The sequence below is a fragment of the Somniosus microcephalus genome, chromosome 10 (assembly GCF_052327205.1).
Source record: "Somniosus microcephalus isolate GS21.2 chromosome 10, FLI_Smic_1.0, whole genome shotgun sequence".
NCBI lineage: Eukaryota > Metazoa > Chordata > Chondrichthyes > Squaliformes > Somniosidae > Somniosus > Somniosus microcephalus.
Genome location: NC_140996.1, coordinates 195,624,577 through 195,652,424, shown reverse-complemented (window position 1 = coordinate 195,652,424; position 27,848 = coordinate 195,624,577). Strand labels below are relative to the sequence as shown.

The 27,848-nt window shown below is 46.1% G+C and overlaps 1 protein-coding gene across 2 annotated transcripts in view; it reads right to left on the bottom strand.

Moving 5' to 3' along the window:
* ufm1 (ubiquitin-fold modifier 1) overlaps positions 1-27,848 on the bottom strand; it is a 59,678-nt gene that overhangs the window by 8,538 nt on the left and 23,292 nt on the right. Inside the window, exons 4-6 of one of the 2 annotated variants that reach the window (XM_085999401.1) lie at positions 20,663-20,702; positions 19,134-19,166; positions 3,693-4,183 (exon numbers count right to left, since the gene is read on the bottom strand). In XM_085999401.1, the coding sequence (XP_085855527.1) occupies positions 4,116-4,183; positions 19,134-19,166; positions 20,663-20,702 (141 nt within the window). In that variant the 3' untranslated portion in view covers positions 3,693-4,115. Of the gene's footprint in view, positions 1-3,692; positions 4,184-19,133; positions 19,167-20,662; positions 20,703-27,848 lie in introns of those variants that run through there. The other variant, XM_085999400.1, reaches the window with a different exon arrangement.

Genomic DNA, 27,848 nt, shown 5'->3' with positions numbered 1-27,848 from the left:
ACAATAATATATTTTTTTAATCTCTCACTGCCTCAAAGCCTTATTCCTTCTATTTCTGCTTTGATAATATTCTCATAAAATTGTCCTTCATTATTGCCCTTATCCCAAGCTATGGTGAAATCAACACAGGTGCTTTCTCTTTTTATCCAAATACAGAGTGCATACTCGCTCCTTCTGGGAATATACCATGCTCACCTAAATCCAGAGCTTGGGTGCAGATTGGCAAGAGTCATAACTTAGGGATCACAAAATGTGTGCTGGAATTTAACCAGTTAAAAGTATTTACCTTACCCACTCTGCCTTCCATACAGAACCACCATACCTGTTATGCGATTGGCTTGCAGGGTCATCTGGATTCGAATGGGAAGAATCTCAGCCTCCATGTGACAGGTCTATCCTTCGGGTCCCATTAATGAGCTAGGCTGCCTGGTCAATGCCCTGGGCATACTGCAGTCCTGGATTACCGAGACTGCCACAGAGGGCGATTCACTTCCAATAATCCATCATCAGACAAATTACCTTGGAGCCAACTCGGCAAGTGAGGCAGATCATGTTTACTTCCTTAGGCTTTGCACACTTATTAAGGAGATAGCAGGTACCAGGAACTCATGAGCATCACAAATCACTATCTTTCTGACCACAGCATGGCGACACACCATATTGAATCCAACAGTGGTTCTACAAATTTGAGATGCGGAGCTTTGGCAGCAGCTCGTCTTTCTGAAACCCAGAGTAGAACCCTGGAAATACGAGTTCATATTCTTACACCTGGGTCCATGTAGTGTCTTCCAACAGCTGTTCTCCCAATTCTCAGCTATAGAATGGGTACCGTCAGCTTGCTGGAAGGATTCACCTAGGACAGAATACAATTTGCCAGCTACCCTGCTGCTGTAGACGTTATGTATCAGCCTTTAAAAAATGACATTCTTGTGCTATGGGCCTCGTTGGCAAGGCCAGCATTCATTTTCCACCCCCGCCTTCTTGAACCGCTGCAGTCCATGTGGTGAAAGTACTGTTAGGTAGGGAGTTCCAGGATTTTGACCCAGCAATGATGAAGGAATTACAATATATGTCCAAATCAGGATGGTGCAAAACTTGGAGATGATGTGTTCCCACTCCATCCTGTAGGTAGTACACACTGCAACCATGGTGTGGTGGTGATGGAGGGAGTGGATGTTTAAGGTGGTGGATAGGCAGCCAGCTTTGTCACTGGTCACCAACTGCATAATCCAGGTCCTTATGCTTTGTCAGAGATGTGCCTGTTGTAAGGCTGGCTTCTCCAGGGTATTAAAACTACAGGTCACTACAGGCCAGAGTGCACCTACTCTCCATTTCCCCTTTTTGCCTCAATTCACATCATAGCTTGGTGCTAGATCTCACAAATGGGCTGAAGCAAAACTTCCCATTGTGTGGCTTGGAGTTCTGAACTATGAAGCACAACTGTTTGGTCACATCTTATGTGCCACATGCTGAACCAATAACGGAAGAGAATCACATTGAAAAAAAAGCATCTTTTGTATTTTTCAGCATAGTCCTGAATGGTGACATCTAGGCTGAAGATAGAAATCCTTTTCGCTGTGTCTCCAGAACTGAAAACAAGATGCAAACCTACCCTCCAGCTCTTTACCAAGCCAGACACCAAGACATATTCTTCCCATCATAAATTGTCAATAGCAACTCATTTAAAATGAATGGGTTACCATTGGCATTACAATGACATTCAACATTCTAAAGGTACACAAGAGTGGGCCGGAATGAATGGCCTGCCAATTTACCTTTCCCCCCTGTGGGGGAAGTACCTTTTATCTGGTTAATGCGCCTCCACAATGGCATGGTTGAAATCAGGAACTGACAACTGAAGCTTGCACCCACTATGTTACCATACCAGCCAAAAATCTGCATCCTGTTTATATCAGTGTGTTAATGTGCTGGTCATTAACAACATCCATGCCTTAAATATCTGCAGATGTTTAGAAATTAACAGTAGTCATTTGGAAAAAAAAAAAAATTATATATTTTTTTAATGGGATGTGGGCGCCGCTGACAAGGCCAGCATTTATTGCCCATCCCTAATTGTCCTTGAGAAGGTGGCAGTGAGCCGCCGCCTTGAACTGCTGCAGTCCATGTGGTAAGTCATTTTGATTAAACAGCAATGAGCACAGAACATAAGAAATAGGAGTAAGCCATTCGGCCCCTCAAGCCCGAGATAGAGTGAACTAATTTAGGAGATAAATCCTTTTCTAAGTCACTGTGACCTATTAGCCTATCCGCTTGTTGAGCAACAGGTTGGAAAAATTGTAGCACAAATGCAAAGTTGGCTTTCCCTTTGCCACATGGAACTCAGAAATCTTTGGTAAACACCTGGGGCTGTTTTCTCCTTATGCCAAATGTTGAAAAGACCGTCGGGTACCTGAGCTTGCAGCTCGCTCGCTGACTCTTCTGGTCAATACGAAATCAAGGGAAAAACATTACACTGTAGGTCACAGGCTCAAAATTGGAAATGTATGAAATTATGACAAATGCATGGTGTTCTGACAAAGGGCCCCACCTGAAGTATAAATCTCTTTCTCCTTCAATCGCTGACTGCTTCTTGTATATTTAAAACTGTATTTTAGATTTATTGCATTCATTACTCTTTTTAGCACAAGATTAGCAGTTTTCAACTTGTTCATGTTCAGGAAGAACACAACAAGTACATACATCACTTCTGAAATTTCCAAAGGATGAAAGAACCTCAATAGTAGTTTATAATACAGTGGAATGCAAAGTTAAACAACATGGCTGATATATTATGGCTTTGGCCCAGTTTATTAACTGAACATATGCCCAAAAAATAAATCTTTAAATCTAGTTTAATACTGGACATATTACTACAATGGACGGTTGCGTAAAGACCTTCGTAACTCATGTGTGCCTGTCATTTCTCCAACTCACAGCATACGTGCTTTTGTTTTTCTTTATTTTTTTGGAGAACCAAATTTAACTTCCAAGATACAATCCTACACTTTGAGGAAGGCCGATCTTTTGAACTTTAAAAGTACTGGGTTGCCCTAACCCTATTGCCTCCGTGGGTAAACTAGCCATCTGGTGTGGTGGTGAGCGATACAGACAAGGAAGGTATGAACTTTGATCCTTTGTGCTGGAGAGCAATTGGCCTCAAGCTGGAGGAAAAATCAACTGGGGTATAACTCTTGCTAGTGGAAAATGTTCACACACACACACACACACACACACACACACACACACACACACACACACACACACACACACACACACACACACACACACACACACACACACACACACACACACACACACACACACACACACACACACACACACACACACACACACACACACACACACACACACACACACACACACACACACACACACACACACGTCAATTAATGCAATTCTGATGGAGATTATGAAAATGAAACAAGTTAAATGAACAGATTTTTTATGCCACAAAAATATACCTTATTAATTACTCTACCATCTGGCTAGGAACATTCTGTCCACTGACCAAAATGCATAATCAAATGAAGCTCTTACACAATGTACAACAGTAAAATATTAAAACTTATAGTTCTACCATAGGTTGTAATGTCAGCGATGAAGCAACTTCTGCAGTTTACTTTTATTTTAATGAATTTCAGGATTCATATCTTCTGAATACAGAAAGCGTGTTAAAATACTTAGAAATCCAAGCATCAGGAACTTAATGTCAAGCATTTTACAACAGGCTATGTATAAGAATACCTTCCGATAAATCCCTTGCGTAGGTATAATGCTTATACATTAGGAAAAGTCCACACTCCAAGGTTATTAGCACTCTCTGCTTAAGGATTATGTTTTTTTTGAGCTGGGTCTTTTTTTTTTATATTGCATTATAGTACACCTCATTTTAAGCAGTACTATTTTGAGAATTTGCAATATACATCATTTAGATTTTCTCTGCTTAAAGACCTGCCTTTTCATTAAAACCCTTGGAGTCCTACTAGAGGTTTTAAAGGAATGCATAATAAAAGCAGCAAGGACACATGGGTAAAAAATTCCAAAAATAAATATTGTTTTCTTCAGCAGGAGGTGGCGCTCTGGGTGACAAATGGTTAATGACTTCCAACTCGGTCCCTGGGAATAAGTCGCAGTTCAGACCCATGCTTTAGGAAAATATTTCCTGCAATAAAAAAGCCATTAGAACAAAACTGGTTAGTAAAAGCATACAGAATGTTCTTAAAGTGTTCATCTGACATGACTGTCTGAACTGTTTATGCTTCCAACATTTATGTAATGTTTTGTGTGTCCTAAGAAATACCCACAATGTAAATAAAGCAGCTAGTCACTTCAGAGACGCTCAGGTTTTCCTATTCTTAATGTGCTGAATAACCTGAATGTACTATGGTTTTGAAACTATACCGTGATATGAGCATACAAATTCACTTGTACATTCTTTCTTCCGCTATTTTAAAAGGAGACATTAACCCATTTGTATACTGGTATCCTGTGGGGTCATTTCAAGGCCGATGTAACTATTTTCCCAAAATAAATATGCACAAAATATCCCAAACACTGAGCATTAACTGTGGCTGTTTTCCCTTTTCTTACTACTTTGTCAGAGAAAATGTATGATTATATCGTGAATTCTGATAAAGGAACCACCGTCAAAACTTGGTAGTACAGGTAGACTATCCTTTATCCGAACTTCCGAAAACCGAAAACCTCTAAAAACCGAAAGTTTTTTCGTTCAGCGTAAGTCGTGCGCACAACCCTGACCCCCGCCGACCCCCACCCCCGACCCCCCGCCGACCCCGACCCCCGACAAATTTCCCAGTCTTATAAAATACCTTCTGAAATCCGAAATTTTCCGAAAACCGAAACACGGCTGGTCCCGAGGTTTTCGGATAAAGGATAGTCTCCCTGTACTCTGTAGTACATGAATCACTGAATGCAACCTATATAATTCTGTTCAATAACCATTATATTCAGTTCAAAACTAGAAGCATAAAAACTTCTACAGGTTCCAATTACTATGATTAATCTATATAATGAAGATTGAAGACTGTGATTCAGTCTTTTTCATTACTTTACATCTGCTGCTGAAACTCTCATCCATACCTTTGTTACCTCTAGACTTGACTATTCCAATGCACTCCTGGCCGACCTCTTATCTTCCACCCTACATAAACTTAAGCTCATCCAAAATTCTGCTGCCCGTATCCTAACTCGCACCAAGTCCCGTTCATCCATCACCGCTGCGCTCGCTGACCTACACTGGCTCTCGGTTAAGCAACGTTTCGATCTTAAAATTCTCATCCTAGTTTTCAAATCCTTCCATGGCCTCGCCCCTCCCTATCTCCGTAACCTCCTCCAGTCCTACAACCCTCTGAGATATCCGCACTTCTCCAATTCTGGCCTCTTGCACAGCCCCGATTTTAATCACTGCATCCTTGGCAGCCGTACCTTCAGCTGCTGAGGCCCTAAGCTCTGGAATTCCCTCCCTAAACCTCTCCGCCTCTCTACCTCTCTTTCCTCAAGCACACTGGTTGCATGGGGTTTTTTTCTCTACTTGCCCTGGTAAAATCACAACCATTTTTTTTTTTTAAACTGTAGGCTAGTTTGGCAACACTTGCATTCAGGTTTGTATATAATCTTAAAACTACTACTACTTGTATGGATCATAATCTATGTACTAAAAATCTTGTATATGGTTCATATTTTTTCTACACAATAACTTCCTGTATCATGCTTTTATAATGGAAAACCAGTGTGTCAACACGTGACAATGGAAAAACCCTACATCAACATTTTATAATGGGAAAACCATGTCGACTTTCACTGTCAGTTTGTTATTGAATTCAGAATGCTTTTTGAAAAAAAAACTCTCTCAGTAACTGAAAGTTCTAATGCTCAAAGGTCTTAAATAAAAGTTAAAATACAAAAAATATATATTTCACAATAATATTACATTTAGTTACTGACTTTGTGTCCAGTGCTACTAAAACCCAGGAAAATTCTCCACTGCAGCTAAATCCTACTCCTCCTACCCAGCAATACTTTTTTTTTAAATTCGTTCATGGGATGTGGGCGTCGCTGGCAAGGCCAACAGATTTTAATCATCCCTAGCTGCCCTCGAGAAGGTGGTGGTGAGCCGCCTTCTTGAACCGCTGCAGTCCATGTGGTGAAGGTACTCCCACAGTGCTGTTAGGGAGGGAGTTCCAGGATTTTGACCCAGCGACGATGAAGGAACGGCAATATTCTTCCAAGTTAGGATGGTGTGTGACTTGGAGGTGGTGGTGTTCCCATGCGCCTGCTGTCCTTGTCCTTCTAGGTGGTAGAGGTCGCGGGTTTGGGAGGTGTTGCCGAAGAAGTCTTGGCAAGTTGCTGCAGTGCATCCTGTAGATGGTACACACTGCAGCCATGGTACGCTGGTGGTGGAGGGAGTGAATGTTTAAGGTGGGGTGCCAATCAAGCGGGCTGCTTTGTCTTGGATGGTGTCGAGCTTCTTGAGTGTTGTTGGAGCTGCACTCATCCAGGCAAGTGGATAGTATTCCATCACACTCCTTACTTGTGTCTTGTAGATGGTGGAAAATGTTGTGTATGTACCTTTAAGGGAATAACTGGTCTTAGACTGCAGTACCGGCAGTGACCACCCCTGTATACAAGGCCCTAGCAGGCTTCTGTAGTTTCAGTTTCAAGCTGCCCCTTGTTCAGTAAAGTACCTGTTAAACTGTTCTCCCGAAGTCCGTGTATTATTGAGGCGCGGACTTTACAGTGGCGACGAGTAAGTTCGAACTCACCTGCAGTGTGGCATCATCTCACGGGGATCTCGCCTGAAAGGAAGGTCCTGGAAGGTCGTAGTCTGAGCAACGGGTGTCGACCGAGGGCAACCGCCCAAAGAATCCATCAGTGTTTGGAGAATTGCGGGAGAGACTGTGGTTCCAGCGAATCGTGCTGGTAGCAGGTAGCGCGCTGACCCTTCCGGACTGCGGCGGGCTCAAGCTCGATCGAGCGGCTCTACAAATCGGGCCGCGCAGCGTCGCTGGGAAAAGGAAACAAGAGAGAGAGGGTGGAGTGCACAGGGCGCGGTCGGTGCTCGAGAACAGGACAGCGGAGAGAAACTAAATGGGGGGGGGGGGGGGGAAGGAAAGCGAGATGCGCCGAAGCTGCGGGTCGCCGCCATTACCCCGTAGAACGCTAGGAGCAGCGTGGCAGTAAGGGGAAGAAACAAAAGCGCGGGAGGCGCCATTTTATCCCGTTGGGGAAGAAGCAAAAGCGCGGGAGGCGCCATTTTAAATCGCCCAAGATGCCGAAAAGTGGCAGTGTCACTGCTTTCGACAACGAGGTAGAAGACTGGACCACGTATGTGGAAAGAATTGAAGTGTACTGCAAGGCAAATGAGGTGGCTGATGGAAAGAGGGCGTCGGTATTATTAAATCTGATGGGTGCGAGTACGTACGGCCTATTGCGGAATTTAATTACCCCAGCTAAACCAATGGGGAAAAGTTTTGAGGAGATTGTTCATATCTTACAGGAACATCTAAGCCCTACACCACTGCTGATAGCAGAAAGATTCAAGTTCCATAAAAGAAACCAGCACAAAGATGAGAGCAATGCTGACTATCTTACGGAACTACGCAAGTTATCGAAGCACTGCCAGTTCGGAGCAGGACTGGCAGACACCTTACGGGATAAGTTTGTCTGCGGGCTCCAGAGTGAAGGAAACCCGAAATGACCCGACACACTCTCGGGTCTATGATTTGACGGTGAAGGGATGGCCAGCATATGGCAACTCACTGTTGCCAGCATTCTCGCCAAGGAGGGAACAGCTGTCAGTGTGCCAGGGAACCTTGATGTGTGGATCCCGAGTGGTAATTCCACCCAAGTTGAGAGATAGAGTACTCAATGAGCTTCACGAGGGTCATCTGGGAGGGGTAAAAATGAAGAGCTTAGCCAGGGCATTTGTGTGGTGGCCGGGAATCGATAAAGAAATCGAGGATATGACCAAGAGATGCACAGGATGCCAGAAGGTCCAAAACGCTCCACCACAGGCCCCGCTACATCCATGGGAGTGCCCCTCATCTCCATGGCAATGGGTACACATTGATTTCGCTGGTCCATTTATGGACTCAATGTTTCTAATCGCTGTGGACGCCCATTCGAAATGGCCAGAGGTCATTAAAATGTCCTCCACCACCACGGAGAAAACTATTGCAGTCCTAAGGACCATCTTCGCCAGGAATGGGTTGCCAGAACAGATCTATTCCGACAATGGCCCACAGTTTGTGTCTGAGGATTTCCGGAGGTTCCTGAAGAATAATGGGGTGGAACATTACACATCTGCCCCATATCATCCAGCCACAAATGGATTGGCTGAGGGGTTTGTTCAGACCTTTAAAAAGGTCATAAAGGCAATGTATAATGACGACATACCACTGCAACACAAGGTGGATAACTTCCTGTTTGCTTACCGGAATGTGACACATGCAGTAACCAACCAAACTCCAGCCGTACTGTTTTTCAACCAGAGACTAAGATGTCGCTTGGATTTGCTCAAACCAAACATAAAACGAGATGTTGAGGATAAGCAGTTCCAGCAGATAAATGAGAAGCCAACCAGGAGCTTCAAGATAGGGCAACCAGTCTTGGCCCGCGACTACCGAACAGAAAAATGGCAGCCAGGCACGATATGCACACAGCAGGGACCACTAATGTACACAGTGGACGTTGGAGAGAGCATCGTGAGACGCCATGCTGACCAGATTCTAGAGTCACAGGAACAAGCCAAACCTGTACCACAAGCATGTGTACCTGGTAATGAGCCCGAAGTACAGATTGCGTCTACCTCAGAAGCAGGGGTATTGGAAGCTGATGAACCAACCAATGACAATGAGCCAGAATTGACTCCACCACCAGAACAGGATACTCGAGAAAGGCGCTATCCAGTCCGGATCAGGAAGCCTCCTCAAAGACTGAACTTATAAATGACTATTTCAGTTGATGTATATATTACTGAGAAAATTGTAATTGTAATTAGTTATTATTTAGTTGTTAAATGAATGTTATGTACTGTTTATCTAAAAGGGGAGGAATTGTTGTGTATGTACCTTTAAGGGAATAACTGGTCTTAGACTGCAGTACCGGCAGTGACCACCCCTGTATAAAAGGCCCTAGCAGGCTTCTGTAGTTTCAGTTTCAAGCTGCCTCTTGTTCAGTAAAGTACCTGTTAAACTGTTCTCCCGAAGTCCGTGTATTATTGAGGTGCGGGCTTTACAGAAAAGTTTTGGGGAGTCAGGAGGTGAGACACTCGCTGCAGAATACCTAGCCTCTGACCTGCTTTTGTTGCCACAGTATTTATGTGGCTGGTCCAGTTAAGTTTTTGGTCAATGGTGAATCCCAGGATATTGATGGTGGGGGATTCAGCAATGGTAATGCCGTTGAATATCAAGGGGTGGTGGTTAGACGCTCGCTTGTTGGAGATGGTCATTGCCTGGCACTTAAGTGTCAGGTAACATTCATGCCACACATCAGCCCAAGCCTGAATGTCATCCACGTCTTGTTGCTTGTGGGCATGGACTGCTTCATTCTCTGAGGAGTTGTGAATGGCACTGAACACTTGATATACCTATCAATTCATCCAATGAAAAGCGACGAGTTAAGAAAGTAACTATAAGTTTTTATTGGCTAAATAACAGAGCCCACCCTCGTGGGTGATCGGATCCAACAAGGAGGAATACCAGCCAGTCGACCACCTTTATACCTGGGCAGGTAGGTGGAGCCATGGGCGGAGTCAGCAGTGGTCAGCCCAGGTATAACAGCGTGACAAGAGGCGACCTCGTATAGTGATACAACAGTGTGAACAGTGATAACCATAGAGTAACGATATAACAGTGATAACTATAGTGTAACGATAGTGAACGACAAAAGTGGTTTACCACATTCACCCCTTGTTTAGATTTGAGTCCGGCGGGGTGATGTGTACTACCAGTTCTGGTATGTCAGTCTGTCCGGAGGCCTCGTAAGCCTTTCCGATCGTCGCAGCGGCGGTGTTGCATTCTCCGGTGGTGATGCTGGTGTCTGCGTGGTCGGCGAGGGCTCGTGGGGTTCCGGCATGCCGTCTACCTGAGCTGGAATCGGGGGGGGGGGGGGGGGGGGGGGGGGGTGGGTGAAGGTGGTGTCTCCGGAATGCCCGAGGGTGCGAGGTCTCGCAAGGAGACTGTGTCCTCCTGCCCGTCTGGGTATGCCACATAGGCGTACTGAGGGTTGGCGTGCAGGAGGTTCACCCTCTCGACCAGGGGGTCCGTTTTATGGGCCCTCACGTGCTTTCGCAGCAGGACGGGCCCCGGAGAGGTCAGCCAGGTTGGTAGTGTGGTTCCCGTAGTCGACTTCCTGGGGAAAACAAACATTCGTTCATGGGGGGTGGCGTTAATGGCAGTGCAAAGTAGTGACCGGATGGAATGCAGCGCTGCCGGGAGGACTTCCTGCCAGCGGGAGGTTGGGAGGCCCTTAGACTTTAAGGCTAAGAGGACGGCCTTCCATACAGTCGTGTTCTCTCTTTCCACCTGGCCGTTCCCTCGAGGGTTGTAGCTGGTGGTCCTGCTTGCAGCAATACCTCTTGCTAGTAGGAACTGGCGGAGTTCCTCGCTCATGAAGGAGGAGCCCCGGTCACTATGTATATAGTTTGGGAACCCGAACAAGGCGAAGAGGTCGTTCAGGCATTTAATGACTGTGGTACTGGTCATGTCTGGGCAGGGGAAGGCGAAGGGGAAACGGGAGTACTCATCAACAATGTTGAGGAAGTACACATTACGGTCAGAGGACGGGAGGGGCCCCTTAAAATCGATGCTCAAGCGCTCGAAGGGGCGGGTGGCCTTGATCAGGCTTGCTCTGTCCGGCCTAAAGAAATGCGGTTTGCACTCGGCACAGGTCTGGCAGTTCCTGGTCATGGTCCTGACCTCCTCGATGGAGTAGGGCAGGTTGCGGGCCTTAATGAAGTGGTAAAGTCTGGTGACTCCGGGGTGGCAGAGGTCGTTGTGGAGGGTCTAAAGTCTATCAATTTGCGCGTTGGCGCATGTAATTCGTGATAGAGCATCAGGGGGTTCGTTCAGCTTACCTGGCCGGTACAAGATATCATAATCATAGGTGGAGAGTTCGATTCTCCACCTCAAGATCTTGTCGTTCTTGATTTTACCCCTCAGCTTGTTATTAAACATAAAAGCGACCGAACACTGGTCGGTGAGGAGGGTAAATCGTTTGCCTGCCAGGTAGTGCCTCCAGCGTCGTACAGCCTCCACAATCGCCTGGGCCTCCTTCTCGACCGACGAGTGTCGGATCTCAGGGCCCTGTAGGGTCCTTGAGAAGGCGGCCACCGGTCTCCCCTCCTGGTTAAGGGTAGCGGCTAGGGCGAAGTCGGATGCATCGCTCTCCACTTGGAAGGGGATGGACTCATCCACCGCGTGCATTGTGGCCTTAGCAATGTCTCCCTTAATGAGGGAGAAGGCAGCGCACGCTTCCTCCGTAAGGGGGAAGGATGTGGACTTCATGAGGGGTCTGGCTTTGTCCGCATAATTGGGCACCCATTGGGCATAGTAGGCGAAGAGCCCCAGGGTTCTCTTCAGCGCCTTTGGGCAGGGGTAACTCCATGAGGGGGCGCATTCTTTCGGGGTCGGGGCCGATGAGTCCGTCCTCTACTACGCAGCCGAGGATGGCAAGGCGTGAGGTGTTAAACACACATTTCTCCTTATAGCAGGTGAGGTTCAGCCGTTGGGCCGTACGGAAGAATCGCTCCAGATTAACATCATGGTCCTGCCGGTCGCGGCCGCAGATGGTGACGTTATCTAGATAGGGGAACGTGGCGTGCAGCCCGTTCTGGTCAACCATCCGGTCCATCTCCCTTTGGAAGACCGAAACCCTGTTGGTGACGCCGAAGGGAACCCTAAGGAAGTGGTAGAGGCGGCCATTCGCCTCGAAGGCGGTATACTGGCGGTCCTCAGGGCGGATAGGGAGTTGGTGGTAGGCCGACTTAAGGTCGATGGTAGAGAATACTCGGTATTGTGCAATCTGATTGACCATATCAGATATGCGGGGAAGGGGGTATGCGTCCAGCTGGGTGTACCGGTTTATGGTCTGGCTGTAGTCGATGACCAGGCGGTTTTTATTGCCGGTCTTAACGACCACGACCTGGGCACGCCAGGGGCTGCTGCTCCCCTCGATGATGCCCTCCTTCAGGAGACGCTGCACCTCAGAGCTAATGAAGGCTCTGTCCCCGGCGCTGTACCGCCTGCTCTTGGTAGCGACGGGTTTGCAGTCGGGGGTGAGGTTAGCGAACAGGGAAGGTGGCGGGACCTTGAGGGTGGATAGGCCGCAGGTGTTACGCGGTGGGCGGTTTAAAGGCTGCTGGTTGTCGACTGTGAGTGGGGGGAGGGGTCCGCCGTATGCTAGAGTGACGCTTTGGAGGCGGGATTGGAAGTCCAGCCCTAGTAGGACGGCAGCGCAGAGCTGGGGGAGGACGAGGAGTTTAAAATTTTTATACTCCGTGCCCTTAACCGACAGGGTCACGACACAGTAGCCGCTGATGTCTGTGGCGTGGGACCTCGATGCCATCGAGATCCGGTTGCGCGTTGGCCGGACAGTGAGGGAGTAGTGGCTCACCGTGTCTGGGTGGATGAAACTCTCCGTGCTTCCGCTGTCGAACAGGCAGGTCGTGGCGCGGCCGTTTAACTTTGATGTCCATCATGGACTTGGACAGGTGGTGCGGGCGGGCTTGGTCCAGTGTGACGGAGGCTAGTGTGTGGCTCAGCGAGCTGCCGTAGTCTGCGGGTGAGGCGGTGGTCGAGTCCGGAGGCGAGGTGGCGGTCGAGCGTGGAGGGTAAAATGGCGGCGCCCACGAGGTTGGACAAAATGGCGGAGAAGATGGCTGCCCCCACAACTCACATGAGGCACTGCTGGTGTCGGTTGCCTGGATCAAAGATGGCCGCCCCATGACTCACACGTGCAATCATCAGCGAACATCCCCACTTCTAACCTTATGATGGAGGGAAGGTCATTGATGAAGTAGCTGAAGATGGTTGGGCCTAAGAAACTGCCGAGGAATTCATGCAGCGATGTCCTGGGGCTGTGATAATTGACCTCCAACCACCAAAACCATCTTCATTTGTGCTAGGTATGGAGAGTTTCCTTCCCCCCCCCACCCCCGAATTCCCAATAACTTCAGTTTTACTAAGGCTCCTTGATGCCACACTCGGTCAAATGCTGCCTTGATGTCAAGGGCAGTCACTCTCACCTCGCCTCTGGAATTCAGCTCTTTTGTCCATGTTTGGACCAAGGTTGTAATGAGGTCAGGAGCCGAGTGGTCCTGGCAGAACCCAAACTGGGCATCAGTGAGCAGGTTATTCGTGAGTAAGTGCTGCTTGATAGCACTTCGATGACACCTTCTAGCACTTTGCTGATGATTGAGAGTAGACTGATGGGGCGGTAATTTGTCCTGCTTTTTGTGTAAAGGACATACCTGGGCAGTTTTCACATTGTCGGGTAGCTGCCAGTGATATAGCTATACTGGAACAGCTTGGCTAGAGGCGCGGCTATTCTGGAGCACAAGTCTTCAGCACGATATCTGGGATGTTGTCGGGGCCTTTGCTGTATCCAGTGCGCTCAGCCGTTTCTTGATATCACGTGGAGTGAATCAAATTGGCTGAAGACTGACTTCTGTGATGGTGGGGGCCTCAAGAGGAGGCCGATATGGATCATCCACTCTGCACTTCTGGCTGAAGATGGTTGCAAACACTTCAGCTTTGTCTTTTGCACTCATGTGCTGGGCTCCACCATCATTGAGGATGGGGATATTCATGGAGCCTCCTCCGCGGTTAGTTGTTTAATGGTCCACCACCATTCACAACTGGATGTGACAGAACTGCAGAGCTTTGATCCGTTGATTGCGGGATCGCTTAGCTCTGTCTATAGCATGCTGCTTCTGCTTTTTAGCATGCATGTAGTCCTGTGTTGCAGTTCTCCAGGTTGGCACTGCATTTTTAGATGCACCTGGTGCTGCTCTTGGCATGCTCTTCTATACTCCTTATTGAACCAGGATAAATATCAGATATCTGATGCTAAATGATCTTCATGCCATGCATGCTCTTCTTTAATACTGGTAATTGATAAAACTTAAACACGCAAGTAAATGAATAGATCAAATAAATGCCACTCATTTACAGTTTTCACAGAGTAATGGACAGAGTTGTGGAATTTAATCACTGAAGTATCAGTAACAATTCCAGAATACCATTTAGTAAAAACAGAATTTGATTTATTTAGTCTTGTATATTAGTAGCCCTGATATTATACCCTGCTTGGCATAAATACCCCTATGATTATAAAACAGTTCACCCTCTGACTCATTGTGAGCATTTAAATATATCTGCACGAGGTATAGAAAAGGTATAATTTGAATATTTATACAGAATACAACAGGAGAAAGAAATGAATACAGTTAGGAACTAGAAGGCTGAAGAATCAGAAGCTGCTACTGGAAACTTTAGCCTTCAGTATTAACTTAGTTAAACATATACATCCTCTTAGTTGATAAATTGTCTTCTGAAGATAACCAATAACTTACCACCTTTAATTTGTTGCAGTCCGTGAAACATATTGGCATACTTAAAGATACATGTATTACAGGAAACTCTCGATTTACCGGCACCTAAATAACTGGAAATCTCTGTTAACCGGCAAAATTCAGGAGTAGGTTCAGTAAGTTTTACTTCATATTAGTGACCGTTCCTGGATCTGTGGCCGTGTAACCGGGGTTCCTGCACCTGTTGCTATGCAACAGGGACGCCTGGATCTGTGGCCGGGGCTCCTGCGCTTGTTGCCATGCAACAGGGACGCCTGGATCTGTGGCCGTGTACGGGGCTCTCATACCTTTTACCATACCTCTCTGTAATCTGGACTTTTTGATAAACCGGCACCCCGTCGGTGCCGGATAAAAAAGAGTTTCCTGTAAAATGTTTAGTGCGGAGTATATTAATTATGGGGGGAAAATTGTAGTGGTTGAATTGCATTTGGGGAATATTCTTGTTTGTTCCATCTTCATTTCATTAACTTGCCGATAAAAACTATAGTAAAATTTATACAGAACTGTAAAATGCATCAATGCTCATATATCTTGATTAGATGCAAGATTGTGATGCTAAAACAGCAAGCATTACTAGGAAATGTAAAATCTTGTGACCTGCAATGCTTTACTTTAAAAAAAAAATACAAATCATGAGACAGTGAATAGTATAACACTAATCACAAAAAATGTAAGAGTACAACAATATTATATCTGTATATAAAATAAACTCATACTGGGAGATGAACTTCAACAATTAAAATGCAATACTAATCTCAGTTGCTCTGTTCATTATGAATACAAAATGTAAAAATATGCATTCCAAATTTGCTGCTGACTTTAGCAGATTGAGTGATGTGGCACAATTTTTAATTGGACTCTCAATTTTCTGGTTTGTTATTCATGAACCATCAACTTAGTACATCCCTAGAATTATTACTGCATGTCAACTACCCCATAGCAATCCCCAAGTTAGTTGTTTATTTAAATTATGTGCTGCATTATCAGGACAGTTATACAGACACTTCCCAAAATGGCTTTTTTCTTTGGCGTTTGGGCCCTTGACTATTTTTCAAACCACTGCCTCAAGACAGTTGTGCTCATCACTGCCTGATGACAGCCTGCAGTACAACATGGAAATGGAAATCAATCCGATATCTATCCCCATTTGCAGATCCCGCACCCACACATTCTCATCCTCCCAATTTACACTAATGTAAAATCAAAGGCACATTAACATTTCATGAACAAAGATTACGCTTGTGACATTTTAGTCTTCACAGCTTAACCAGTTGGGCTTTTATCTGTGCGTCATGTGCTGCATAACCTATTTTCATTCCTTTAACAAACGTGACTAGTCTGTACATTTATTTTTCTTACAACTGACTTGCACGCAGACATGTTAATATTGCATATTAAACCCAGAGCCTTGTGCATGTAACCACCAGATAAACTTCTCTCTCACACACTGAATACATACTGGTTATAAATATTAAAGGATGTGTGTGCCCATAAAGCAACACAGACCTTTACAAAATGCAGACGTTTCAACTGCTAATGCTGCAGGGCAAGCGAAGCACAGGCACTGGAAGATCTAGATTTAATTGCTATAGGTTATTTGTAGCTGTGAGTTGCACTTCTATACTGCTACCTGGAAACAGCATTGATATATTTGAATTCAGAGAACAGTTCCTTTCTCCGGTTTCCTCCCACAGTCCAAAGATGTGCAGGTTAGGTTGATTGGCTATGATAAATTGACCCTTAGTGTTAGGGGGATTAAATACGTGGGGTTACGGGGATAGGGTGGGATATGTGTTGGTGTAGGGGTTACGGGGATCGGGTGGGATATGTGTCGGTGCAGGCTCGATGGGCCGAAATGGCCTCTATCTGCACTGTGGGGTTTCTGTGATTCTGTGATTAAACAAAATTAATCCCTTTTCGGTTTCAACAGCCCACATGTAGGGAAAGCTGTTTAATAAGTGCTACAAACACAATTAAAATGTTACAGGAATAATTGATGTTTAATTCTTTATTTTTAAAATAGGTTGTGTTATGCCCACTTAAGTTCATTGCATACTTAAAATGTGAATACAAAAATCTATTGTATTCTTTCCTTGTACTTATACACAAAATCAAGTATATTACCGTTGATAAAATGTTTAACCTTTAATAAAATGTTCAGAATTTCAAACACTGCAGAACATAAAATATAAAATCACTGTTGCCTCATGTGACTAAAGATGTTTGTTGATCTGAAAAACATACAGAAAGGAAGATTGCCACGGGCAAATTCTTTGTGCCAATACTGTGGACATTCCCCCAAAAAAAGAGCAACTAAATGCGGACGAGAGTAAAAAAGAACTGAATTAAAGCTGGAAAAGCAGCAGCAAAATACAGCAATGCTACCTTGAAGGTGTCTTTAAATGCATTTCCACATACAACACAGTCACTAGCAACCCTGATATTTTATATTAAACCTAGCAATCCATTTTATATGGGTGGGTTTATAACTCTTATTGCTGCAGATGGTTGTGGTGGTTGAAGGTCAATCATCACAGCCCCATGACATTGCTGCAGGAGTTCCTCAGGGCAGTGTCCTAGGCCCAACAATCTTCAGCTGCTTCATCAATGACCTTCCCTCCAAAATAAGGTCTGAAATGTGGATGTTCACTGATGACTGCAGTGTTCAGCGCCATTCACAACACCTCAGATAAAAAAAAAAGTCTATGCCCGCATGCAACAAGACCTGGACGACGTTCAGGCTTGGGCTGATACGTGGCAGGTAATAGCCGCGCTACAGAAGTGCCAGGCAATGACCATCTCCAACAAGCGAGAGTCTAACCACCTCCCCATGACATTTAATGGTATTACCATCGCCGAATCCCCCACCATCAACATCCTGGAGGTCACCATTGACCAGAAACTTAACTGGAGCAGCCACATAAATACTGTGGCAACAAGAGCAGGTCAGAGGCTAGGTATTCTGCGGCGAGTGTCTCACCTCCTGACTCCCCAAAGCCTTTCCACCATCTACAAGGCACAAGTAAGGAGTGTGATGGAATACTCCCCACTTGCCTGGATGAGTGCAGCTCCAACAACACTCAAGAAGCTCGACACCATCCAGGACAAAGCAGCCCACTTGATTGGCACCCCATCCACCACCTTAAACATTCACTCCCTGCACCACCGGCGTACCGTGGCTGCAGTGTGTACCATCCACAAGATGCACTGCAGCAACTCGCCAAGGCTTCTTCGGCAGCACCTCCCAAACCCGTGGCCTCTTCCACCTAGAAGGACAAGGGCAGCAGGCGCATGGGAACACCACCACCTCCAAGTTCCCCTCCAAGTCACACACTATCCTGACTTAGAAGCATTATTGCCGTTCCTTTATCGTCGCTGCGTCAAGCTCCTGGGACTCCCTCCCTAACAGCACTGTGGGAGTACCTTCACCACTCGGACTGCAGAGGTTCAAGAAGGCGGCTCACCACCACCTTCTCAAGGGCAATTAGGGATGGGCAACAAATGCTGGCCTTGGCAGCGACGGCCACATCCCATAAACAAATAATAAAAAACTCTCGGGAATTCTGTGGAAATCCAAATGACATCATCTGGACTTCATTTAAATGGTCCAACTGGGAAACTGGCATGCACTTCCATTACCACTTGAAAACCCCACCAGGCAAAATAGTGCATCGCTAAACAAGCAATTTCTGCCCACATTTCCAAATCAGATACAGATGTTCATCAGCTGTAATCAATTGGAAAATTTACCCGAATGTCTCTCATGGCATGGGTAGAAATTGGGAAAGTTACAGGTAACAAATGTGGCATCCAAGACTGTGCACAAGCAAAATCTGGAAGAGCAATGAAGTGTCCTGAGCATATAATAGAGGAGCACTCATCCTGTTTTATCTACTCCAATTTCTATTAGAAAAGAAACTTATGCTCCTTCTCACTGATTACATCTCCAATGTCTGACAATACCGGCAGCATGACGACTGCACTAGATTCTATCATGTGTTGAGACAGTCCAGTTAATTTCACAATGTAGCTTCTGCTGAGGTGATTTTAAAGATGTTGGAGAAAATGGTACCGTGATTTTCAGATGAAACCAGTGGCCTCGTGTATGCAAAATGCATTTTATACATCAAGTTTACTTCAAACTTTAATTGGCCAAATAGAGTACATACAACTAAAAATTCAATAACTCACTGATGTCTTATGGAGTAATGATACTGAAAATGCTATTCAACTGTCCTGCACAATACAACTCCCAGGAAAATATTGTAAATAAGGTCCTTAGGAGTGTCTTCAGGGCTAGACCATTCTCGGTGTTAAATACAATCTCATGATCCTACTCTATTAAGCATTCAATTATTTTTATAGATATAGCACATATACTTACATTATTAATATAGTGTTTTGGGAACTAGGCAAGAAATCATAACATGAATTCAATTATAAACTGGTGGAATCAACTATGGTGCCCCAAAAGATCATCAATTTAAATAATTTTACTCACCGGCAGTTTGAGCAGGGTTGATTCCTATTCCATCTGCAATGAAACAAAGTCATGCTTAACTATCAGAACTCCAAGAGAAAGACAACAAATAGAGAACATTTGCAACCTGCCTTCGGAAACAACAGTATGTGGTAATGTAACTGAATTACACAGAAAGTGGTTACAGTTTGAGAGTGCACATACTGAAATGTTACAACATCTGTAAAATTAGCATGCCGGGCTTTGGCAAAATTATTACTACATTTAGATAGTTATTAACCAAATCGGTTCCAACCCCTTATAATTTCCTTTTTTGAAAACCTCCATTTACTCCTATGGTATCTGGCAAATGCTGGAAGCAAGCTCGAGGGATGACAGAAAAAGCGAGATTTAAGATTGTCTAGCAATTTAATAGGCATATTTTATGTAATCAAAACACTTAAAATTAGCTTTAATGTCTGTATTAACATTTGGTGCATTTCAAAGGAATGTCACATTATATCAATTTTCAAAAATCATGTCTATGTAAAAAAGATTTCATGCATTAAAGCTATCTTTCTCAGTTCACCCACACTATTGTAATGTATATTGAGTGCCTAATGAAATACTACAGTAATAAAAATATTGACAATATTCATTTGCAACCAGAATTTTAAAATGCAGCTCAATCCCATTTCAGACTGTTAAACATTTGGGCCTAGAAATTCACTATGGCCCCGCCAGCTGGCTAGCGTCCAAAAGTTAGCGCTGGGCGCGGAGCCATTTGCGACTGTCAGATATTCACTTTTTGCGCCCCAAGTCGGAACCGGGCGCTATTCCAGGGTGTGCTCGCCCCCGCTTGGGGCGCTGAAACTGAATTTCAGCGCTCTAGGTGCCGCTGCGCCACCTGATGCGGTGCGGCAGGCTGCGGTACTGCAGGCCTCCTCCTTCTCTTAAGGTGGAGGTGCCTGCAACGGGGAGATCGCCGCTGGATTGTGCCGGCAAATGAGCCCGGCACCACGGAGAAGTGCCGGGCTCGCGGAAAGCAGCCGGCAATGCCGCGGGGGGGGGGGGGGGTGGTGGAGGAGGCCGGGGAAGGAGGTGCGGGCAGGTGGCCGCCGAAAAAGCGGCCGGCCGCACCTCCACCTTTATGCGCCCCACTAAGGCTGCAGTAAGGCCCTGGTCTCCGGATGTTAGTAGCGGCCGCCACGGAGGAGGCGGCGGCAACTGAATATGGGCGTCGGGCCGGCATCGGGGCGGAAACAGGGCACTGCGCACACCGATGACGTCATCGGTGCCGGCGCAGCGCTACCGGCTACCGCCGCCATTACCGCCGAGCTCAATATCAGCGCAACCTCCTCTACTGGCGCAGAAGCCCTCTTTAGGCGGTAACTGGGCGCAAAGCTTGCAGCGCCTTACTGAATTTCTAGGCCTCAGTGTATTGTCATTATTCTGGGTTTAGGATCTGCCAGTGTCTGGCTATAAAAAAAATTAACCTAAAGAGGAGTAAAGTGGCAAATAAACACCCATCTTTAATGGTACTGTAATAAAATGCTGAATTATTTTCTTACCATTAGTTATGATAGCACTGCTTGCTGCAGGCACTTTAAACTGAAAAGAAAGGAAGGCATTGAAAATAATTATAAATTTGAACTTTAAAAAGAACTTTTTTTTTACACTGAAATAGCAAATTCCTCTAATGTGGTTGCTGGAGATCATGCAAAATTAGGTATGAGTAAGGTGTCACTGTCGTCAGTATGGTTTACATATCTTGACTTGCGCAGGGGCCAAAATGTTGCATCAGTGTTATTGTTATCAATACCAAGGGCCTCTTGTATTAACAGCAATCTTGTTAACTATTTTTTTCTCTCCAATTTATCACATTTACTTTAAAATACTTGAAATGACAACCAGATTACATTCAAACCTTGAAAATAGTTGGAGATCATCTAACATCATTTCTTTTTAAAGTTCCTCTCATTTTATTTCCTCTCCCCTTCACTCAGTGGGTTCAAGTCACGCTTCAGAGACTTGAGCACAAAAATCTAGGCTGACACTCCAGTGCAGTGTTGAGGGAGTGCTGCACTGTCGGAGGTGCCGTCTTTCGGATGAGACGTTAAAACCAAGGCCCGATCTGCTCTCTCGGGTGGACTTAAAAGATCCTATGGCACTATTTCGAAGAGGAGCAGGGGAGTTACCCCTGGTGTCCTGGCCAATATTTATTCCTCCATCAACATAACAAAACAGATTATCTGGCCATTATCACATTGCTGTTTTTGGGAGCTTGCTGTGCGCAATTAGCTGCCGTGTTTCCTACGATACAACAGTGACTCCACTTCAACAGTACTTCATTGGCTGTAAAGCGCTTTGGGACGTCCTGAGGTTGTGAAAGGCACGAAAGAAATGCAAGTCTTTTTTCCCCTCTCACTACTACTCTCAATCTCTAGCCAGAGATAAGAGCTGTAGACAGCCAGGATCTCTGGCAATACCTGCACCTCTTGTTAGGTTAAATATCTTAAAAAAGCAGAATGGTTATTCTGAGCAAAATATTTAACTGATGCAAAAATAGTCTGTAAATCTGTAATTTCATTTGTTTGCTTCTTTTTCTTCCACGTACTACAAACCACAAGGGCGTTCCCCCCAAAACTAATGTGCCATAAAACGTATTTAAGCAAAATTAATTTTGAGGCCCCAAACCCAAAAACTGATGGCTAATACTCTTCCAAGGAGAAATATTTTACACATACTCAAAGCAAACTCTTTAACCATAGTTGAATGCAGAAGTATTGAGAAAGGGCCAGCGCCAGTAACAGCATGTTATGACAAGAGACTGAAACCTGTGCCACATAGTTGAAGATTAGTAACCTAAGGAGGTAATGGTCCGTATTTTCCGATCACAGGCCTCCCGCGGGCGGAGGCCTGCGATCTGGAAAAATCTACGCCCTTACCAGAGGGCTCCCGGGACGCTCACGCTTCCGCTCCTGGGCCTCGCCAAACTCCAAGAGCGCAGGGCCCACGTATCCGAGGCGCATGTGGTTCGCAGCGTCCCTGGGATCACGTGGGCCATGGGGAGCCAATCAAAGGGAATCTCCCTTCATATATTTGACAGGAAGACCTGTCAAATATATGAATGGAGATCACCCCAAAAACATAGTAAAACTTTAAATAAATTTTAAAAATCACATTTTTAAAATGACTTGAAATTACAATAAATTAAGTATTTTAAACAAAAAATTATCATTTTTTTTACGGGACTAAAAATAAACGTACCTTTTCTTAAAAAGTATTTTTAAATGATAAATCAGTGAAAAAATTTTTTTTTTTTTTTTTAAACTTTTATTCAACTCTTATCCTGGTAACTTTTACCAGGCGTAAGAATTGTAAATGTTTTCTGTGGGCGGAGGGTCTCCAAAAAGTGGAATTCTCACCCGTAGAGGCCCTTCTCTAGGGTAGCTTTCTTGACAGATCTGAAATGTTGGTTTCGAATTGACTAAAGTCTGATGGGCAATCCTTAAAACACACAGCCAGATATTGACAGGTGTTGGAAAGCTAACGTCTGCCCACTCACATGGGATGTTCTCCTGCTCTATTTCTTGGTTCCTTATCTTTCCCTGAATTTCTCTCTATGATCTTTTGCCGATCTCATTAGTCTTTTTTTTTGCCAACCTCTGATATTACGCAATCTGGAGAGGGTGCAGGGAAGATTTACAAGGATGATACCAGAAATGCGAGGGTATACATATCAGGAAAGGATGAACAGGTGACCCAATAGAGGTCTTTAAAATTATGAAAGGTTTTGATAGAGTGGATACAGAGGGCTGGCTTTTCATTCAGGTGCGGGTTGGTGTCGTGTAATCCGCATTTTGTGTTATCCACACGAATCTAGTTCGATGTGGGAGATTGATGCAATTTTAACTAAATTGCCCAATTGAGTTCCAGCATGTGGGAACCCATGGCAAATGAGTTTTTCCAGTCTTAAAGTCGCCTCCGATGACGTCATCATTGCTGCTGCATTTAAGGTCTGCAACAAGCCTTGCTTCTTCTGCAGGCTGCCAGCCTTTTGCATTTGCTGATACACTGAGCTGGAAGAAGAATGGCCACAGAAAGACCGAGGTCTGCACCCTGATTCGACGACGTTGCCACGCAGGCTTTAGTGGAGGGAGCAAGAGCTCACAAGGAGGTGCTCTTCCCTTCATCAGGGAGGAAGAAGCCTCCCCAGCAGACAAAGGCTGCATGGCTGCAAGTGGCAGAGGAGGTCAACTCCTTATCGGCTACCCGCAGAACCAGGATACAGTGCAGGAAGAGATTTCATGACCTTCAGCACACTGGAAAAGTGAGTATGAATTTCCCATCACCCTCAATCTGATCCCCATTGCCTTTCCTCACCAGCACTCAGCTTTAGCAATCTTTTCCTCCACATCCCACTTGACACTGACATCCATGCACCCTTACCTATTCCCTCTCTCTCTATGGTCACATTCACCTAACTATTCGACTATGCAGCCCTCACACTCCATATCACTCTGATGCTATGAAAACAACTGACAACACACAGGGAGGGCCCTTGGTCTTGCCACCTCACTCCATCTTTGTCTCCTTCTAAGTATCTATGCTATGGATTCTCTACACTCACTCTTTCATTCTCACTCAACCTCCACTTGTCTCCCTCATTGCAGGAAAAGACAGCTCACAGTTAAAGAGAACGAGCGAGGACAGGAGGAGGGCCACCATCAGTAGCCCACCTCACCCTCTGGGAGGCGGCGGTCCTGGAGATCGTAGGAGTGGAGGACAACGCGCATGTGGGGGACGGACAGATGGGTGCATCACACCAAGCTGGTGACAGAATAGTTTTCCATCTCTCTCATTGACATGGCATGAGTTGCTGATAATGTTTCGGAAGCTCTAACAGATGGACTAATGATCATCTGCAATATGCAATGTGCATGTAACCTTGGCATCACATCTCTGACTCTTTCCTTTGCTCCCCCACAGCACCATCACAAGCACCCGTCCCCACTAGCCAGGACGAACAGGCTCAGCCTCCAGACTCCTCAGAGGAAGCTGCAACCTCTGAGGGCGCAGCGTCAGCAGAATTCAGTGTACCCAGCACCAGCGCAGACACTCACACCTCGGTGGGACCTTCGGGACATAGATTAGTGTTGTCACCTGGTGTATCACAGCTCACAAGTGAGCATCAGCAGATTGTGGAGACAGGGACAGCAGTGGTGAGTCCTAGTCAGAGGGCGCAGGACTCTGCCAGCTCGGCTCAACTGCATGTCGACCCTCTGCGTCTGGGTCCATCCACAGTATCAGCGGTGATGGCACTCCAGGAAAAGATGCAGGAGTCTCTGGCAGGTTTTGTCTCCAGGGTCGCTGCGAGTATGGAGCGAATGGAGGAGTCCATAGTGAACATGAGCAGAGCCTTTGTGGAGTCATTGGCACATGAACGCATCACCACGGAAAGGATGGCAACCTCCGTGGAAAGGGTGGCTACAGTAGACGAGAGGATGGCTCCGGCCATGGAGGAGCTAAGTTGCCAGAGTGTTGAAAACATGGTGAGTGTTCAGAATACACTGACATCTCTGGAGGAGCGATGGTCAGCTAGTGAACAGAGAAACCAGATCTTCATGGCAGTTCCTCGGAGTAGGACTGCCAGTGCAGATACGGGTCCTCATGGCCCCCCTGATGTGCAGCAAGGTGCTCTCAAGCCACTTGCAAGTGCTGAGGGAGACCTGACCCATGAGAGGGAAGTTGGTGGCAGACATCAAGGAAGTGGGGGCCCCTCTCCAAGCGCTCACACTTCCATGCCACTGCAGAGCCCCACCAGATTCCACACCCAACTGTGATCGGCGTCTCAACCCCTGCACAGCCGCAGGAGCAGCAGACTGTTGATGAGCCCTCACAGGTTCGCCACCCCAGAGGACGCCCGCCAAAGGTGTCGAGACAGGAGCAGCAAGAAACTGAACAAGGGGCCTCCACATCTGCTGAAGCCACAGGGGAAGCACCACGTAGGAGCATGCGTAAGAGAAAGATACTGCACAAATAGTCACAAGGGTAGTCACTTGGGTGAAATTTGATGTTTTATGTGTAAAAGCCATCATATGAATCATGTACATAAAAAATCTGATGGCTACTGCTGTAATTGTGGCGTGTGTCATTTCGCGAATGGGACTTCCACATTGAGGGCTTAGGATTACTTGCAATTGTCAGTATGGTGGTCAAATTGCTAGGAATCAGCTGGTTCGTGGCCATTGTCGATGCTCAGGTAAGAAGATGCGAGGCAAAAGTGCTCGAGTGGCTAGGCTAAGCAAATCTGGCCAAGATGAGTGCGTTCCTTGCATCCCGGGCAGCAATGTTCTTGCTTACTGCTGCTGCTGGTTGATGGGCCTCTGCGGGATGTTCGTTTTCGCTCTCCTCCTCATCGGAGGATATGTGGGGAGCCACTTGGTCCTCAGGAATCTGCAAGCCACGACGCTGTGAAGTGCACAGCAAACCACGATGATTCTGGAGACCCTGGCTGCTGAGTACTGCAGGGCTCCACCTGATCTATCCAGTCATCTGAAGCGCATCTTCAGCAAACCGATAGTTTGCTCCATAATGGATCTTGTGGAAATGTGGCTGGAGTTGTAGTTCTCCTCAGCTTCGTTGACTGGCCTTCTCAACAGCGTCATTAGCCACGTCCTCAGGGGATAGCCCTCATCTCCAAGTAGCCATCCGTTAAGTTGGTCTGGCGGACTGAATAGCAGAGGCACACTAGACTGGCGCAGTATGAAGGAGTCATGGCAACTGCCAGGGTACTTCACACAAAGATGCAAAATTTCCTTCTTGTGGTCACACACCAGCTGAACGTTAAGGGAGTGGAAGCCCTTGCGGTTGACAAAAATACCTGGATTGTGATGGGGTGCCTTGGAAAGCCTGCCAGATGAGCTAATCCAACCGCACGCGCCGTGACACTTGCTCGATCCTTGGCGAAATGGATGTGATTGTGCACAAGGGCAAAGAGGGCATCGGTTACCTGCGTGATGCAAGTGTGTGCGGCCGCCTGGGAGATGCCGCTGATGATCCCTGGAATGAGCCCGAGGCAAATAAGTTGAGTGTGGTGGTGACTTTGACGGCCACTGGTAAGGGTTGTCCACCTGGTCCTCTGGCCTGCAGGTCTTGTTGCAGCATTGCGCAGATGTCACCCACTACCTCTTGCGAAAGTCGGAGCCGCCTTTGGCATTGCTGCTCAGACATGTTGAGATAGCTGACCCTGTGTCTGTAGACCCTGTTTGGGGGGTATCACCTGCGCCGACGGGCTTCCATGCGCTGGCCCCTTCTGGCCTGTGCATCTTCAGGTGGGTGAGCAGCAGCTTGGCGCGCCTGCTGTTGTGGCTGCTGTTGATGTTCGGCCTCATCTAATATCCAGAAGGGAAGGAAATAAATGGCTCCCATGCTTCTGGTAGATGCCTCAGTTGAGGAAGCGCTCAGTGAAGGTGGCGAGAGGGGTTTCCCAGGAGGTCACACGGGAGATGGGTGTCAGGCTCCAAACTTCCACTGCTGTGGTTATGTCTTCTAAAAGTTCCCCCAAACCTGAGACTACAAAGTCCTGCCACCTGCAATGATGGCTGATCAAATCTCCTCTTTAATGGTTGACCTGCAGCTGATAGTCAGTAATCCAACTGTGCTCACGCCAGGTTTCACCATCGTGTTTCAGAACAGGCGTGTTTCACATGGGAAAAGGGTTAAAATCGCAATGGCCATTCAAAATGGCATTAGAGGCAATTTAGTGGTTGTTAAGGGCCTTAACAGCCTATCCCGCCTCTTGGAGGCGGGACAGAGACGGGACCTCAGACACGAATTTTTGAAAATTGCGTGGAGGCGGGGTCGGGCCCGCCCGCCAGTTTTTGCAATTTTAACCACCCGCACGCCTCCAATCCCGCCTCCACGGCCCGATGAAAATCCTGCCCAGAGAGAATGTTTCCACTTGTGGGGAAGAGCATAACTAGAGGCCATCAAAATAAGATAGTCACCAAGAAATCCAATAGGGAATTCAGAAGAAACTTCTTTACCCAAAGAGTGGTGAGAATGTGGAACTCACTACCACAGGGAGTGGTTGAAGTGAATAGTATAGATGCATCTAAGGGGAGGCTAGACAAACATATGAGGGAGAAGGGAATAGAGGGTTCTGCTGATAGATTTAGATGAGGAAAAGACAGGAGGAGGCTCGTGTGGAGCATAAACGCTGGCATGGACTGGTTGGGCCGAATGGCCCGTTTCTGTGCCGTATATCCTATGTAATCCTATATATAATCTCAACATTCATTTTTCCTGGTCTTAAGAGTGAGTCTTTCTCAACCATTCCCTGTTCTCCAAGTCTTTTGCAGCAAGTTTGAGTCCTATATAGTTCTGCATCCACCTTCCCAGCTAGAGATCAGCACCAGCTCCATTTAATTTGCAGCTTAATACACCAGGGATATATTTGGATTGATTTCCTAATCGACTAATAGGAAAAAAATTTAAATAAAAGAAAACAAAAACAAGGGATGCCGATCTCTTATAGAGTTCAGAGGGATGAGGGAAACCCTGGAGGAGTGGGGGAGCTGGGCTAGCAAAAACCTTCAATTTAAGACCAGCAAAAACACTATCAGCTACAAGAAGATATTTTATGTCATTTTTGAATACTTTGCTCCAAAAATTCTACAAAAATTGCACTCAGCTCATAATGGGGACAGAGAGGGGTTGTTAAGAGAAGGGAAAAAAATTATAAAATGTTAA